Here is an 18,174-nt window from a genome sequence, read left to right as displayed (position 1 = left end):
GACTAACTTAAAATGTACAATTCCCTCTTAAGTAAATGAATTTTACTAAACTTTGGGCTTTGTAAAGATTAACTCTAGTGTAGAACAGATGGCTGTATTTTTAAATACAGACTCCTGATAGTTCAGATAGTGGGATTGGGTGGAAAGGAGTAGGTTTTCACTTTGAAATTTAAAAAACAAGTGAGCTTTGCTAGTGTAAGTTAAGAGCAAAAACAGGAATTCAAGGCCTGACTTTATACTTGGTTTAGAAACTCTGATGTGTCTTTCCAAGGAGCCGTATTAATTTGCTGTTGTCGTTACAGCAAGATTCTCGGGTTTATGAAGAGCAAGGACCTCCCGGTCACAGAGGCCGTGTTCAGCGCCCTCGTCACAGGGCACGCGAGAGCCCGGTACGTCCAGCGAGAGCTTGGTCTTCCGTGGGGGTTAACTGATAGACAGTTGCTATAGAAGGTGATCCAACCATAGTGACTGCCCCTCTCAGAAAATCTCAGGGTGAGGTCAAGCGTAATCATTTTTTTAATAACTCCCTTTTCGCGTGTCACAGAATTTTAAATGCTCTTGCTTTAAAAACTGAGCAGCCTGCCCCACAGTGCTGTAACGTTGGAAAACGGGGTTCTGCTCTGCTGGTGTTCGAGGGGGAAGGTGCCTGTGGACGAGTAATCTGATAGCCGTCATTCTGTCCGTAAGATGGACTTAGCCATCACATGATAATGCGCAGGAGAAGAAGGCACTCTATTGGAAGTCAATTCATGTTGTCACTGTACAGTTTCATTACTTTGGGGGAACGCTATCTACACAATGTTGGTATGTTTGTGATCTTTATTATTTTATTTATTATTTTGACATTATGATTCTGAATTGTGCTCAAGAATTTTTAAATTCTAATACCCATAGGCAATTCGTTTCTATTCAGTAATAGGGCCCTGTTGGCTAATTTGGCGTTTTAGGGCACTCTAAAGGAGCCCTCTGGGTGCAGTGGTCAAAGTGCTATGCTGCTAAGCGAAAGGCTAACAGTTCAAACCCACAAGCTGCTCCTTAGCGCAAAGATGTGACAGACAGCCTTGAAACCCCTCTGGGCCAGTTCTACTCTGTCCTAGAGGGTCGCTGTAAGTTGGGGCTGACTCAGTAGTAAAGGGGTTGGTCTTGGGTAGCAGTCTGTTTTATTTTCTCTCAACTGACTTCCAGAGACATGGAGAATGCTGAAAATATTCTTACAGTGATGAAGGAGGCTGGAATTGAACCTGGTCCAGACACATACCTTTCATTGTTGAATGCATATGCTGAGAAGGGTGACATTGATCATGTTAAGCAGGTATGAATTCAGTCATAATAATGCACAGGTTAAAATCATTTGTATAAATTAGCATGTTTTGCATGGGGCAGAGAAGTGTAGTTTATACAACTCTTTAGAGTGCAATAATACTTCAGGAGAATTCTTACTACAGTGCAGTTGGTATTGCTTCTGCCATAATTGTTAAAAGTATATTTTCCAGTTTTATGAAAAAATCTTAAACCTTTGGATGATGTTTATTTCTAATACTTTGAATCTTAGCATTTTAATAAATCTGGGTTTAAAATTAGTAGAAAAAAAACAACAACACTGGTTTCTAACATTTCTTCTAATTTCTGCAACTGTTTGTAGACTTTGGAGAAGATGGCGAAATCTGATCTTTACCTCATGGACCGGGATTTTCTGCAAATTATCTTTAGCTTCAGTAAAGCTGGGTATCCACAGTATGTCACAGAGATTTTGGACAAAATTACCTATGAAAGAAGATATATACCAGGTATTTAAAAAATGTGTCTTCATAAAACTTTGTATAGCATCTTTTACAAGGAGTCCTCAAATGTTTGTGGAAAAAAAGAAAAGACAGAGGAAATTGTAGCCCAGACTCTGGAGCTCCTGCGCACATGAGGGAAAGGACGTCCGCTGGTGGTGGGATGGGGCGCTCTGGCTTTAAAGACAATGTAGGAAGCCAGGAACCATGAGATGATGGGTCCAGGCACATCCAGTCCATGCGCTCCACGGCGCGTGCCTTTTTCATAAATGGAAGTTTCGCGGCAACTCTGCGCCTCGCAGCCCCGTGCCACTTCCCAGCGGCATGTGCTTCCTCTGTGCCTCTGGCCAGGGTTTGGTGATTCTCATGCCATGCCAGTTTGTCCACACTGGCCTAGAATGTAGGGTATTCATATTCACTGGAAAAAAAGTTGGGGGTGGAGAGAGGTTTAAAAAAGGTGGGACTTGTTTTATTGCTCTATGATAGTGATTTCAAACCGAACCTGCACTGTCTCCGAGGTAAGCCTGTATCTGGGAATGGTTTGATTTGGAAGTATTTCATTGTTATTTTTCATACATGTCCCTCAAATCTGAGATAGCTATTTTAGTTTTGCAGTTCCTAATTTTGTCTTTAGTACTGATGGCAATGGGAAAGATGATGTAATGTAGTAAAAAGATGTCTTTTCTTCCCAGATGCAATGAACCTCATTTTGCTTTTGATCACTGAAAACCTGGAAGATACAGCGTTGCAGATTCTGTTAGCCTGCCCTGTGTCGCGAGAAGAGGGCCTGAGTGATTTTGGAAGCTTCTTTTTACGACATTGTGTGGCAGTGAATACGGTACTCTATCCATTCCACTTTGTACACAGTGTACTAAGCAACGAGTCTTTACCATATAGTAGAGGATTAGAAAATGAGAATTAGAAACTGGGAGCCTGAAAATTTTCATCCTACAAGGGAAAGACTCTTTACAGAAGGTGAAGTGACAGGACATGCGCAGATTCTCACTGACGCGGTGGCGTTTTCCCCCCAGCCCGTGGAGAAGCTGAAAGACTACTGCAAGAAGTTAGAGGAGAGTCAGATGCATTCGTCCCCTTTCCAGTTCACACTGCACTGTGCTCTAGTGGCCAAGAAAACTGGTACCGCATTTATTATCATTTAAGTTGTTTTAAGTAAACGTAGCCCGAGTGGCTTTGTGATGTGCTGTGCTTTCTCTTGCAGATCTGGCAAAGGCTCTCATGACGTCTCTGAAAGAAGAAGGTTTTCCTATCAGAACTCATTATTTCTGGCCTTTAATAGTTGGACATCAAAAGGAGAAAAATGTTCAAGGTTAAGTTTTTCCTTTTACAGATTTAAAGGTTCAGGGATCTAGTATAACATTTTGTGCACACATCAAACTGCAATCTTTGCACAAGCATGCTTACTCCTGAGTCGGAGCGCTTCTGAGGAAACTGTCATAGGCCCTCACAGAGTTTCTAAAGCAGTAAAATAAAACAAAACCTGACAGACTTCTTTCGCCTTAATTTCATGCCTTAATTTGTCTTGAGCTGACAGTCAGATTTACAAGTGAAGTTTTAGATAGCACACAATTTCTTAGTGTTTAATCAAACTCTAGTTCTTAATTTCTCAGAGATGTTTGCAATTAGTTTATGAGGAAGACCTAAAGGTACAGTCAGATTCATCAGAACAAGAAACGTGACCATTCTTTGTGGACCAGTCTCATTCTTCTTAACTGAGCTGTAGTACAGCAAAGCAAGGCAGGAAAACTTTTATTGCAAAATGAGTGCTTATGACCTGACAGCCTGCTGATTGAAGGACAGAAATGCTCAATCTTCCAGGTTCTTAAGTAGGTGTAAGCATTTAGCATACTTTTCCCTGGTACACATGGGATGTCTATAGGCTATGAATAAGAATTGAAAAAATATTAAATTTAAGAGTACAGTATCTAATTCTTTGGTTTGCATTATTGGTAATTCAGAAAGAGTAGTCTCATAAAAAGATGCTTTTAACAGAAAGTACTTCCCCCTTGGGGAAACAAAAAATGGTCTTTTTCATTTTATCTTACAGTATAATGTGCTTTAGAATGAGATGCAGAGTTGTTAGTGTGACACTGGGTGACAAACAAAATGCACAAACAACAAAAAAGTGCTTTTAGCAGACTTTCATATTGCAATTTTATTTTAAATATATAGTCGTCTTCTGGTTTAAAGGAATACTGAAACAAGTGTTCCCTAATTGTTTCTGGCTATAAAAGTCTCTGAATCCTTTTTAGAAAAATCTTCGTGAAAACAATATGCTCGTTGATTAACTCTTTGCATCGCCTCCCGTTCGGAAAGCTCCACGAGGTGACCTTTCACGCTTTGCTCCTCAAGCACTGCTGGGAAGTCTTTGCTGTGGTAGTGTTGCCCACCTGTACGGAGGGGTTGAACATGCTTTTGGTTCCCCGGTTGAAATATTTGTTTGTTCATCGGGTATTTTTGCTTTCCCCAGCCATCTAACAGTGTCTAGAACTTCATTTAGGTAAGCAGAAGAGAAGTCAGATAGTTTCTTTCTCCAGTTGTAGCGGGAACGAGTAGAAGAATGGCTTTCTCTTGAATCCATCTTGTCTTAGAATGTAGATGTCAAAAGTACGTTGTTGAAAGCTCACGTTTGGTGAATGAGGAGCACACTTGGACGGTGGTTCATTGACTGGCCCTTGGCTCTGTGGGCGTCGGTGCTGGAATTACAACGACGTTTTCTGCCTACAAATTTGAATACTCTTGATACCATTATCATTGTCACATTGGACTTTTGCAAATCTTGTGCTGCATTTAATTTATTAAAAATCATAACTTGTTTAAAAAGTAGGTACCAATTTTTGCCATTGGGACATTTAAAGTTGAGATACCAAATCTTTTAATCATTGGAAATTTTATCTGGAAAAAAATACAAAAGTTTGTCTTTACGGAGCCATGTGCTTTGAGAGTGCCAGATTGCCATTTGTTTTTACAGACTAGCTTCTCCCTTGCAGGGCTTCCTAGAAGATCAGACTCAGTGCCATTGAGCTAATTCTGATCTATAGTGACCCTAGAGGACAGGCAGGGTAGAACTGCCCCGATGGCTTTCTGAGCGGGTCACTCTTTACGGGAGTAGACAGCCTCCCCTTGCCCCCGAGGAGCGCCTGGCGGTTTTGAACTGCTGAGCTTATGGTTAGCAGTCCAACGCGTAACCATGATGCCACCAGGGTTTCTTGTCCTAGAAAAGGGCAAAGTGTATATATAAAATCTGCAGTCTTGCGTGTAACAGGGAGGTAGTCTCGTAGTCTGTATAGTTCCTTTATTCTGTGGGACGAAGGTAGCCTTTTTTGGACTGCGGCGAATGTGTTCTTTTTCTTTGGGTTCGTTCGCTACCTCCTGTTTTGTGAACTGGCCTATGCCAGGTTTAGACCCTACTATGTAACAACAGTCAAAGGGACAGTGACTGGAGTGGTACAGGCTGTGGAGGGGGTTTCATAAGGAATACGTAACATCCTAAGGATATAAAGATAGTTGAAGGCTAGATAAAACCAAAAGTTTTCAGTATTAGAAAGATCCAAGTTCTAGGATTTTCCTGGCTGAAAATTAAGTTCTCCCCAACCCCTTTAAAGGGGTTTTCTAATGATTTTCTCATGACTTAACACCGTTTCCCTCAATGGCACAGGTAGAAAGAGTCATACATTTTTAGCAAGTTAGTCCAAATGAGGTGAAATAACCCCAAACGATGGGAGGTCTACATCCTTTGGTGTGTAGGGGACGCAAAAGTCAGGCTAGAAGTGGGCAGAATGGATAAAGAAGAACCAGTGGAAGCCCTGCGTGCCATTGGAATAGTGTGGTTGAGGAGGAAAAATCGTTACTTTTCAAAATTAGGAACTTTCCTCTTAAATAAGGTCAGTGCTCTGGACAAAGTCTAAAAGCATAAAACAGTCATAAAAGTTATTTAGGTAAGACATATCTTTTCTAATACTTTGAACTATTTGAATTCTTAATAAGCTTTTAATTTGATTGTTTATTTATTCTTAGGTTAGATTTTCTAAGTTCACAGACATTTGGGATTCATTGTTAACAAAGTTAACCTAAGATCACGCCAACCCCTTTTGTTTTTAAAAGGAATACATTTTGGTGAGGATTTATTGTCGCCATATCCCATCAGTCAAGTTTCTCTTCTCGTTGCTGAGTGCTCGCTTCCTTCAACTGACAGGAGCTATTAGAGTATCTTTATGTCGTCTTGTGAGATGACTGAGGGGGCACTGAATTTACCTGAGCAGTAATTGTAAGCCCAGGTTCTCTTACACCTGCTTTCATTTCACTACTAAGATGTAAGTGTAAAATACGAAGGAGCATACACATATTTGTGGAGAAATTCTATTACTTTTTAATTCCTTTTTCCACGAATGTTTTAAAGCCTCCGCCCATCAACAGTGGAAGTCAAGTGAATGAGTACAGTTCCCCCTCCTGATAAACATTGTTGATAAAAAGAAAATTTCAGGGGAAAAACTATATTGATACCATCAGTACTTATTTGGCACACATTTCCCCCCTTTGCTTTCTAAGGAGCCCTGGTAGCAGAGTGGATTATGCATTGGGATGCTTACGACAAGACCTCTGGTTCAAACACTAGCCATCCGTGGGAGAAAAGCGCAGCTTTCTGCTCCCGGAAAGGTCCCACAGCGGGGCAGTTCTGCTCTGTACTCCAGGGTCTCTTTGGGTTGAAATGAACTCAACCTAGTGGGTTTGGGATAAAAAATTGGTATCAGTTCATTAACACTTTTGAATTCTACTGACCACTCTGAGACTTAGATAGGATGCTTTATTACGAACAGTTCTAGATTATCGGCCAGGGACGCCTATAGGTCACACCTTTTGGTGTGAGAAAGAGGCCTTGGCCCGGTGGTACCCCTGAGCCCGGAAAAGTGCAGGCGTCACCATTCTTAGAGGGGGGTTCCAGGCACCGGCCAGTGCTTGGGAGGCTTCACTCCACTCCACGCTCCTAAGTGGAAGATTGGATCACTGTGACAGGGACCCCCTTGTTGTCCTGGAGAAGCACATCCCTTAACACGGTGGTTTTCAGCCTTCCTAATGCCGCCACCCTCCAATTCAGTGACCACCTCCCCCCCCCCCACCATCAACTTACTTTTGTTGCTATTTCATAACGGTAATTTTGCGACTGTTATAAATCGGCGACCCCTGTGAAAGGGTCGTTTGACCCCCGGTTGAGAACCGCTGCGCAGATTATAGAGTGAGACGAAACTGCAGTTAGGGATTCTTTTGGTTCAGCTTGTTTAAGGTGCTGTTCTTGCGGTCTCCAAGGTGGCCCGAAGCTAGATCACAAGCCTTTTTACCATACTAGGTAATAGTTAGAATTCTGGGAAACTTTGCTTCCATCCATTCAGTAAGCATCTAGTTTTGGGTGCCCTGTTGACTCAGGAAACTTATGTTCCCGCATTGAGTACCTTTCCAAGCACTGCTTTGCTTAACCCGATGTGGTGCTTATAAGGACCCAGCACAGCCATGTGTATAAACACCTGAAAAGGACAATTTTCACATTGCCATTTCTAGTAGGTAGCCTAAGAGAGGAAAGCACAGAAAGGTGAAGTTTTTGCTCAGTTACACTGCCACTAAGGGACCGAGTAAGCCAGGCTGGAAAGTTAGGCCTCCTTAAAACTTTTCATGTCAGCCCCCCAGAGCATCCCACCGAACACCTTACTGTTGGCCTGAAACTGGTCACGGGAGCAGCCATTGCGGTCAGAAAGAATACTGGACATCAGCACAGACTGAACACGAGGGAAGCACCCTCCTCAGCAGCCCCAGTCACCTCTGCCTGTGAAGTGAAGCAGGCCTCCGTCTGTGGGGTCACAAGTGATGTCGGAGCTGACTCCTAGTGATTTGTTTGACGACCAGTCCTACATCTGGCTTACAAATAGCGAACTTCTGAATTTATGGTACATAGCAAAGAGTAGGTCATGATTTTCACATTAAGAAAAAAACATTTACACCTTTAAGGGGTTGACCAAATCAGGTTATTTTAAATTTAAATGCTCTTTCGTTGTAAAATGAGATCTGTACTCAGAATTGTCCTTAAAAGGAATACACGATTGTAATATAATCAGACTCTCCCGTATATTTCTGTACTAGAGCACATTATGTAACGAATGTATAGTAATGCCTCCGCCCCCTCTCTGTAGGAATTATCATAGGGCACAACCAGGGACTTCTAGGGGGAAATTTTGATAATGTGAAAGTAAGGGAGCTTAGAAGGGAAATAAGCGTGCTTTTTATATGTAAATTACCAAGCCCACTGCTGTCAGGTTGATTTCAACTCTTAGTGACCCTCTAGGACAGACAGACAACTGCTCCACACAGCGTTCCCAGAGCTGTAAGTCATAGAAGCTGACTTGCTACATCTTTCTTCCACATATTAGACTCTCCAAACCCACGCCTTGCAGCCAATTCCGACTCACAGTGGTCTAATGTAGGATTTCTAGGAAATAAGATCGTAAAAGCTGTAATATACCATGACTGTAGTAATCACAGACATTTTCTCCCGTGGAGCAGGTGGTTGGGTTTGAACAGCTGTAGATCACAGTCTGATAGGCTCAGCTGACAGGCCTGGAGGACAGCCTCTGTCAGTCAGGTGACCCATGGGGAGTGTGACAGCGCCTCCAATGAACTGGGTCTGATGTGAAGGAATCGCTCGGCACTGTTTGAAGTTAAGCCAAGTTTTGGAAAGCATGATGACCTGGCCTTTTAAGAAGTTGCTAAAAGTCTTTCAGGAGTTGGGAGTGGGGGAAGAAACAACTAAATTTTTGATTTTAAGTACAATTAGTATAATTCATTAGAATCAAATTGCTGCCTATCCATTTTCCATTTTTTGTATAGCAAAACATGAGAGTCAGGAGTTAACCTTTTTTTTTTTTTTTTTTGCCTAAGTACCTACAAGCACTTTTTGAAACTGGTTTTGTCTTCGACAGATTTTTCCTTCATGAAAGCCACCTCCCTCCCCGCCCTTTAGCTTTGCAGTGTTAATCTTGTCAGATCCACGGTATAGGTCCGAATTGTTCTATAACAGCTTTGGTGTTTTATGATCATTTTTCGGTTGAGGTGTTAAATATGTAAGGCATAAGGTTTAATTGCTCTAAGTGTATTTAGTTTGCTTTTTCTGCCTTTTAGACGATCAAATGCTGATATTTTTTTGGGGTGGGGGGAGGGTCTGCATTTTAAGTGAGCCAAACTCTCTGATATTTTGCTGATGTATCACAAATGTTTCATTTCAGTGTTTCCATGTTTTCTATTATAGGTATAATTGAAGTCCTTAAAGGGATGCAGGAAATGGGAGTAAATCCTGATCAGGAGACATACATAAATTATGTATTTCCATCCTTTGATAATGTAAAGTCAGCACGTGCTATTTTGCAGGTGAGAGTACAAGTTTGGCTTTAATTTCATAATTGAAGAGAATTTCTTTTCTCCCTAATGTGTAGTAGTGAACTCCTTCCCAAAATAAACAACCCACCCTCACAGCCCCCTTAATAAAACAAAACAAAAAAGCTTAATAAAGATATATGATAGGGTATTATCTATACTGATTAAACTTTAAAAAGGAGTATGTGTTGAAAAGACAACATGCCAATATTAGGGAAAAAATTATATAAAACAATAAACAAAACCAAACTGATGACCATTGAGCCAGTGCTGACAACTCCTTAATGACGCCCTGTGGTTTCCAAGACTGTAACTGTTTACAGGAGTAGAAAGCTCTATCTTTCTCTCGCGGAGCTTCCAGTGGTTTTGAACCACCAAACCACTACACCACCAGGGCTCCTTAAATAAAAGAACCAGAATCATATTCACTCATCCCACCTCACAGTGCAACTGCAGCTTTCTTTTGTTGTTGTTGTTTGATACGAACCTGTTACCAAAGATTCTCAAGTCTACTTCAATTGTACTTTTTCCTCTTAAAAAATTTTTTTTAAGTCATTTCATTTTCATTTTTGATTGTGTGTTTTTAAAAAATAATTGAAATCATCGTATACTTGTTACCCCATATTCTTTTTGGTCTTAATATTTTACCTGATTGCAAAACATTTACCCACCAAATACTTTTTGTCCCGGCCAGAATAGTCAAGTTGGCTTGGGCGGTGCTGTGCGTCAGTGAGGGACGCGCCTACAGGTACAAGACAAAGAGCTGTGTAATTAGGAATGACAGGGCAGGGAACCAAATAGCAAGTATTTCGTTCCAAAGATCTGCTTCCTAGGTGCTTACTCAAGCAATGCCTCAATTTTACTGACGTTATCAGAGTGCTCCTTTCGTCCCTTCAAGTAATTATAATCCTCTTAAAAGTGGGGTCAATGTCTGAAGTGTCTTTATCTCTCTTCTGGAAAATAGAAAGGAATATTTTGAGCTGGTGCTATACAGAACTGTGTTAATTTTTTTTTAATAAAAGAATAACTTTCTATTTTCTTGATTTTTTTCTTTCTAGAAATATAATCCAGGATTTCAGGGTTTCTCAGGGACTTATTTTAGAGAGAACTAGATCTAATAAGAGAATGTCTTAAATTTGTTTACATTTGTTCTCAACTACTTTTGTATCTATTGCCCTAATTTCAGTATTATGTCTTGTTGTTTTGGAGGCAGTTCTGTTAAATGCTTCATAGAATTCACAGTACTGCAGGGGAGCGGGGATGGAGGGGAAAAATGAGGAGCTGATGCCAGAGGTTTAGGTGGAGAGCAGATGTTTTGAGAATGATGAGCTCAATGAATGTACAGATGTGCTTTACACAATTGATGTATGTATGGATTGTGATTAAGAATTGTATGAGCCCCTAATAAAACATTTTAAAAAATCCATACATACAAAAAAAAAGAATTCACAGTGCTGGTATGCTGTGGCTGTGAACTATATGTGGATATAGTGGATTGAATTTTTGCATGCTATATATGAATATTTTGTCGAGTTACACAATACATGATTATTGATAAGCTAGGAACTAGAAATGATATTGACCAAGCCGTTCATCCACAGTTCTTTGAGGTAGCCATTATTACATCATCTGTGTAAGTCCTTTCAGAGGTCAGTGTGTCTTGGACATTATTATAGGAGAGGCCCCTGAGCCACTTTGCCAGCTTGTGAAATAAAGGAGGGAAAATTATTTTCGAAACAGATTATACTCTCTGTGTTACTTAGCAACTTATTATTTTTTTTTGCTCAGCACCTTTCCATGCATGCATGTAACTCCACAGATTCCTTTTTACTTCTGTGTCTGGATTAACTGTATAGGTGGTCCCTGGTTACGAGTAATATCCCTTTTAGGGAGCTTGAGAAAGGTCATGGGAAAATCAGACTTTTTGAAGCCCCCTGCGTCCCTATTATTAAACAATTGATAATGTTAGCACGAGTGAGTAATCATCTGGAGTTACCAAACCAAGTTTTGTCCATACTTAACTTTTTACATAGACCCATTAAAATTTTATTTCACTGACAGTACTAGTTAATTTGAAATGTTGGAATTCTTTATCGCTTAACTTTTGCTAATGTTCAGTTACTTATTTTATGTATTGTTCTAGGAAATACTTTTTAAAATGCAAGTTGATCAGAATATGGCAATACAGAGAATTGGGACAATAGGAAATTTAAATAGTGGATCAGAAATATCTTCAGCTAAGGAATATTGTCATTAACCTATGTTTTATCCCTAGGAAAATGGATGTCTGCCAGACAACAATATATTTTCAAAAGCCGAATTGAGAAGTGAAGCATTAAATGGGAACCTAAACTTTGTCTTATCATTAAGTATGTAACATTAGCAGTCAGTTTCACTTTGTGTGTACTGTTGACGGCATAGAAGTTTACTTGATGAAAGCAGAGATTTTATGCATTTCGTTAAGGCCAACCTGATAATATAGAAATGGATAATTCGAAAGTAATTTTAAAGTTGAGAGACCCTTGGAAATAATCTGTGAACGTTCACACAGAGCACGGGATTAGGGTAGAAGCTGTACTGGGACCCAGGTGACTTGGGTCCTATTTATGAGTCAGTTACGGGAACAAGCCTGTTGAATGAAACAAGGGTGGTACTTCTTAACTTCCTCCTGTGGGGTTGTTGTGAAGATGATGTTTCAATGCCTATCATCATAATACGTTTTATGCAGTTCTCTTCCAGCCTCATCCCCCTTTAAAACAAAATGTGTTGTTTGTTTTTTTTAAGCCGGGATGCTTGCTCTATTTCCCTTAGCACGTGTTAATAAATTAGCGCACTTGGACATGAAGGCAGACATGGTTAGGTTAAAAGCCCCCCTTTCTTGAGCACAGCCATTGTGTTCCTTGACAGTTTTTCAGATCTTGTGAAAAATGTCACATGAATATATCAATTTATATCACCCTCAAAAAAGGTTACGGTCTGATGTCTATTCAGATCATATAGCCGTGGAAGCTTTGTACAGACCAGGTCATTGCTGCTATTACGCAGGTACCTGCCTTTGGAAATGTTTGCGGTGTGATTGTCAAGGAGTGACCAGTATGAAAAAATGGTGGCTGTTAGACGCAAGTGTGTAATTGAGTTGAAGGTTGATATTAATGGCTGCTATCAGTGTATTGATTTTGCTTTCCACTCTGTGGAGTACATAGATTTTCCATACTGACAAGATGAAAACAGAGAAGCATTAGCAGAGGAATCTGGGCACGGAAGGTGCATCCATGGGAGCTGTCTGTTCCTTTTATCATGTAATCCATTCCACTTCACTGTCAACCTTTGAATTTTCAGACTTGTTTGTTGCTAGGGAAACTAGATGCTTTTTTTCAGCAGCCTTCCAGCTTGCGGAGATGTTTCTGGTCACCGTTTTAACAAACAGACTTGACAGTATTTCTGTATAATATGATTTTAAATTGTATAAAAATAAATTTTCACGAGGGTGTTTGTTAAGTTTGAAGGACAACTAGATGTGGACCTCTAATACTAAAGAACTCTTCAACTGTGTCCTGTCTGCAGTCAGGTCTGTGAAGCGCAGTTTGTCCTGTGCTCGCTCGTATGTTCAGTAGGCGGCTCCTAGGTAATCAGTATTGCTAACTACTGCAGGAGGAGCGTCAGTTTCTGGAGAAGAACACATGCCCTAGCTTGATCAAGTCTGTTGAGTAATGTCAAGCATTGTCCCACTTGTGTTTTTCGACATGGGAAATGACTGAAAATTGGATCGAGCCAAATCGAAGTATTTGTATCCACCTTAAAACTCTTTGACTAAACATTGGTCAGTTGGTATAATTTTGAAGTTTTCAGTGGTATAAAGTTATAGGTAAAGGTAAGCTTCCTGTTTAAGAAATAGGACACCTGAGCTAAAACCATTCTCACTGTTTGTGTGGGTTAATCTTTAATATATGTTTTTGGGAATTGAGCAAGCGATCTTAAAATGATGTGGCTTTCCATGAATTAATTTTTTTTAAGTAAACCAGTTATCTTAAAATCTCACCTCTAAAAACCAAATTTGGCCGTCGAGCCGATTCTGACTTATAGCGGCCTTATAGGACAGGGTAGATCAGCCCTAGAGGGTTTGTAAAACTGTAACTCTCTTATATAAGTAGACAGTCTGCTTTCTCCCGAATAGCAGCAGGTGGTTTTGAACTGCTAACCTGTGGTTTGCAGCACAACACATAACCACTATGCCACCAGGGCGCCTCAAAAATTTCGCTAAGCCATATTCTGCTTTCAGAAATTTTCTCTCCAATGAATTCTCTCTGATTCCATCTATCTGGCTCATTTAGTAGCCATTTGTTTTTCTCCTGAATAGATTACCTCAATCACCTTAATACAATGTTAGAGTAAGAGAAAATCAGGAAATGTCTGCTCTAATCATGACCAGGGTTATGTGTCCAAGAAAACGAGAGGTCTGATTCTTGCATTAAAGCAAATCAACCTATGTCAGCATTGAAATGCATAGGTTGTAGACTATTAAATGCTAATGTAAGTAGTAGAGCAAACAAATGCCTTAAAGAAGAGACTCTCCTGTACTAAATCAATTACACAATAGAGGTGATGACGTATTTAAGGCTTAAAAGATGCCACTGTTGTTTATTGCAGCAGAAAATTGAATGGAAAAATGGGATGGTTCTACAGAATCAATCACTGTGCTGCTTGTACAAAGTGAAGAGGTTTTCTGATGTGTGGTATCTAAAGGACAGAAGGCCTCGGGGTTACAGTCTGCCCTTTCACAGTGCCCACAGTGCCCAGTAGCATGCAGCTCAGTGCATGTGTTAGTCAGTGGCATTTATATGAAAGAATGTATGAGTCCATTAGTTTTATGTAGTCATGACAATGAAGCAAAACTATTTTTAAAGCATAGTTTTATTGTAAATATTTTATGGCATCATCTAATTTTGTGTTGAGTCGTTTTTATTTTTTAAATAAGGTTTCCAAATGAAAATTACGCAGATTTTAAATGTATTTTCAAATAAGCTGATAATTGCGTGTTTTGATTTTTCCCCTGAGATTTAATGGTGATCACTTGTTTTCTTTTGCAGTGGAATCAAATTCATTGCCCTTTTCATTTAGTTCTTTCAGAGGCAGCCTAATATTAGGCTTTAAGAGGTAAGATGATCGATCACTTTATAGAATAATTCTTTGCCTGATGTTTCACTATATCCTCTTGTCTTTTTGTTGTGTTGTATGAGAGAACACAGATGCATTTACCTTTCAAAATACTGGTTACCCAATATAGCCCTATCTGCTTTATTCTTTCTGATAATTGAGTTTGGCAGCCTATCTTAAATATTTGTAGCCCACTTATATCTTTTCTAAGAAATAATATGCAGATTTGATAAACATTCTGTCTCAAAGCACTATTTTGAAATGGGGAGTTGGAGGAAGAGGCAAATTTGAGTGGATACTTTGAACATTTAATTACAAAGTGACTTCTATTCAGTATCACTCTACTTTTCTCCTCTATATTTTGTGTCCATGTATGCTCACCTCTTTTTGCCTACTTTTGTTCATTTGTAGTTGTTCAATCTTAAAGAAAGGTCGAAGAAAAAATACAAGAAATATCACTCATATTTCACTGATTTTTAAAATATTTTGCCGTGTTTGTGTGCGCTATTTCATGTTCACCTTTCTCTAATGCACACGGTCTCTTTCGGCACTTACCTCCTGGAAGTTAAAGGCAGCTACCATGACCCTGCGTCTTCCAGCATCTGTCTCTGAAGAGTAACATGTTCAACTGCACGGTCACAATATCCCTGTCACTCCTGAAAGCTTAATGGTGCTATCATGTCATTTAATATCTATTTTCCATATTCAGATTCACCTGGGTTGCCTTAATTAGTGCTCTCTATTTTACCTCTCTGGGTTCTAATAGCCACATAATGGCTACTCAGGACTCAGACAAAATTTATTGAAGGGTTTATTAAGGAAGTCAACAAAGTTGTAATTCCGTTAAGAAATACTCAGGCTTGAATGGTTTATAAGGATATGTTGCAAAGACCTGTCGAGTCTGCTAATTAATGCTGAAAGGGCCTACCACTCTGCTGAAAGCCCCAATCTGAAGGCACTCGCTTCAGCTCTGGGCCAGCAAACCCAGCTCCCTGCATTAGGTGCCCAGAGGTGCCCACTCCAGTAAGCCTCAGCCCAAAGCACTCAGCTCCACTTCCATGGGTCAGCAAGCCCACAATCTCCAATTCAGTTGCCAGAGGCAACCAACCCGCTCAGCAAGCCAGCTTCCCCCACAGAAGCACTCAACTTGCTCCTCGGGTTGAGAAGCCATCACCCTGCTCTGTGCTCTGGCTCCTGGTTCTGTTGCTGCGCCTCTGATGGTACAGCCGTTTTCTGGATCCAGGCGGGTCACTGCACAGGCATCTTGGGGTGTGCCTCACTCCCGCCTCTTGCTGAGAATGAGATCCCCATTCTTGCTTCTCAGAGAGCTCATTTTACACACAGCAGGATGGCATGCCAAGGAATCCTGTTTGCAGGTGAAAATTAGAGACTTTAACTAGAAGAATTACATTAAGTAATTCACTGCCCCACCCCTCACCAAATAGTCATTGAGTGGATTCTGAATCACAGTAATGCTGTAGGACACGGTAGAACGGTCCTTGTGAGTTTCCCGGGGCTGTAAATCTTGAGTAGAAAGCCGCCTCTTGCTCCCACTAGATTCTCCCTGTAGTCCTAAAAATGTCTTTTATAGCTGCTTTATTTTTTTATTGAGGATCTAGTTAAAGGGATACAAGTTTCGTGTTTAGCTTGCTGCAATTTCCCCAGCACCAAGAATAGTACTTAGATCATGTTAAGTGCTTATTAATGATTGAGGCCTTATTCTGTGTTTGCCTCTGTTTTGAGGATTTCTTTAAATCAATAAGTTTTTTTTCTTTTAGTCATTGTGATTAGAGATGCTGGTTGGGATCAGATTGGGAAATATTTTAAATAACGTAAAAAAAACTTTGTCTTTATTGTGCAGAAAGTGGGGTACTGGGTGCAGTTTCGAGGCTTTCTTGAGGCATAGCTGGCATTTAGAGTGCATCTTCATCTCAGACACTGTTGTTCACTTTTGGAAACTCGTTGGTTCGTCTTCTTGGTGTTTTAATGTTCTCTTCAAGATTATTTTAAATGTACGGCAATACCAATATATGTATGTTTTTTCTTTTACTCTCTTTGTCTACTAGTTCTATCACCTGTGCCATTTCTGGGTCTTTCTCATCATGGGTCAGACAGGGGTTAGACTTTCTTCTTTGCCTATCTGGTAATATTTGACTGGATGCCAGATATTGTAGACTTTATGAAATTGGATGCTGGATTTGTTATTGATTTTTGTGTTCTTCTTAATATGTTTAAGCTTTGTTCTGAGGCAGAGTTCAGTTACTTGGAAAGAGTTGTGTTTTCACTGATGGGTTTTAAGTGAAACAGCTATTAGCCTCGGGGTGACCTTAATAATCCAGCCCCACTGCTGAGGTGGACTCCTTCTGCATACGCTGCCTCTTCGCCTGTATATTTGGAGATGGTTAGGAACAGCGGTATTCTAAGCCTTGGTGTGTCAGGTAATTGACTCACGTGCTCTGGAAGGCCTCAGCGCCCTACAGGTTCCAGTGCTCCCGCTGGGCAGGTCTCTCTGCCAGCACTCCTGTCCTGTCTTGACTTCTGACTGTGTAGACTTCTGAATTCTCGACTCAGAGAACCGGGTCTCTGTTCTTCCTTAGGCCGAGGACTAGAAACTCTAGGAAATGAGCTAAGACAATTGTAGGGCTTTTCCTGGGCAACCCTTCTTTCTATGGTGCTTGTTGTCTGAGGAGAAAAACTGTCATTTCGGATTTGGTAGTTCTTTAAGGTAGGAAGTGAATCTGGCCTCCGTTAACCTCCCTCATTGCTGGACGCAGAAACCCTCCCGAATGTGTTCAGATTCGTTTAAATGTTTGCTGGCATGTTGGAGGTTTCTCAGAAAAACCTCTCCCTGGGTTCCCAAGGAAACGGCAATGGGATTCAGTGTAGAGTGTGCTAAGATTTATTAAGCAAAAGGGAAAAGCACACGGGTGAGTCTGGAGAAAACCAACCTTCCCAAAGTCGGGTGCCTTCGTCTGTCCAGCCGGGACCAGTTGAGATGACGTGGGGTGCCTGTGGGGGAGCTCACCTCTGCCTAGGAGGTCAAGATTTTTTTTTTCCTTTTTGTTTTGCTTTTTAAATCAATCATGTAGGTACCTTCTGCCTAGCACATACCAAAATCCTAGATTTCAGAAGGCAAGTAAGTGTTCAGTCTAAATCACATGTTTTTTATACAAATGATTTAGGCACAGCAAGTCACTCTTATCGTTTAAGAAATGGCAGGGGCCCTCTCAGAAACTGCTCTTTGACAGATTGGCCAGTAGGCCTTTCTAGGGATACGAGGGCCAGGCCTGCGTTGTTCACTGCTGCCTGCCCAGATGGGAAGAGCTGGGCCAGGACTGTGGCAGGGGCTGAGCAGGGTGTCACGACGCAGTGCCCATTAGAGGTAAGGGGGAGAGAACACTGACCAAGGTAAGGAATGCAGAGTAGCACTGGAAGAGAAATGGAAAGATATTGAGGTCACTGGGTTGTATTATTGGCTTTGAGATGTCTGTCTGTTTTCCTTATGATATTATTCGGTGGCAGTCAAGGTTGAATGTGAATGTTCCCAGCAGGTCGGTGGTTAATGCCATGCAGTTGTTGAAGATGGAAAGGCTACTCGAAATGTATGGATCATAGATTTCTCGGGGACCAGTTGACAGTCAGTGACTTATGCTGTTCACAAAGTGCGCCCCTTTGGCCCCAACGAAAACCCTTGTGTCGAAACAACTAAGAACCTGTGGTGTGTTCTTGTACCCTTTTTCTGAATTCAAAAGACCATTTGTAAGAGATGTTTTAGTTAGACTAAAAAGGATGTCATACGTTATAGACT

The 18,174-nt window shown here is 40.8% G+C and overlaps 1 protein-coding gene across 1 annotated transcript in view; it reads left to right on the top strand.

Moving 5' to 3' along the window:
* LRPPRC (leucine rich pentatricopeptide repeat containing) overlaps positions 1-18,174 on the top strand; it is a 103,448-nt gene that overhangs the window by 19,916 nt on the left and 65,358 nt on the right. The window contains exons 6-14 of the mRNA XM_075536158.1: positions 303-389; positions 1,186-1,312; positions 1,643-1,787; positions 2,471-2,616; positions 2,810-2,915; positions 2,998-3,105; positions 9,088-9,206; positions 11,488-11,581; positions 14,300-14,366. Coding sequence (XP_075392273.1) covers positions 303-389; positions 1,186-1,312; positions 1,643-1,787; positions 2,471-2,616; positions 2,810-2,915; positions 2,998-3,105; positions 9,088-9,206; positions 11,488-11,581; positions 14,300-14,366 — 999 coding nt within the window. The remainder of the gene's footprint in view (positions 1-302; positions 390-1,185; positions 1,313-1,642; positions 1,788-2,470; positions 2,617-2,809; positions 2,916-2,997; positions 3,106-9,087; positions 9,207-11,487; positions 11,582-14,299; positions 14,367-18,174) is intronic.

Source organism: Tenrec ecaudatus, chromosome 17, assembly GCF_050624435.1.
Source record: "Tenrec ecaudatus isolate mTenEca1 chromosome 17, mTenEca1.hap1, whole genome shotgun sequence".
In the NCBI taxonomy this organism is placed as follows: domain Eukaryota; kingdom Metazoa; phylum Chordata; class Mammalia; order Afrosoricida; family Tenrecidae; genus Tenrec; species Tenrec ecaudatus.
This window is presented reverse-complemented; position numbering and strand designations above follow the sequence as displayed.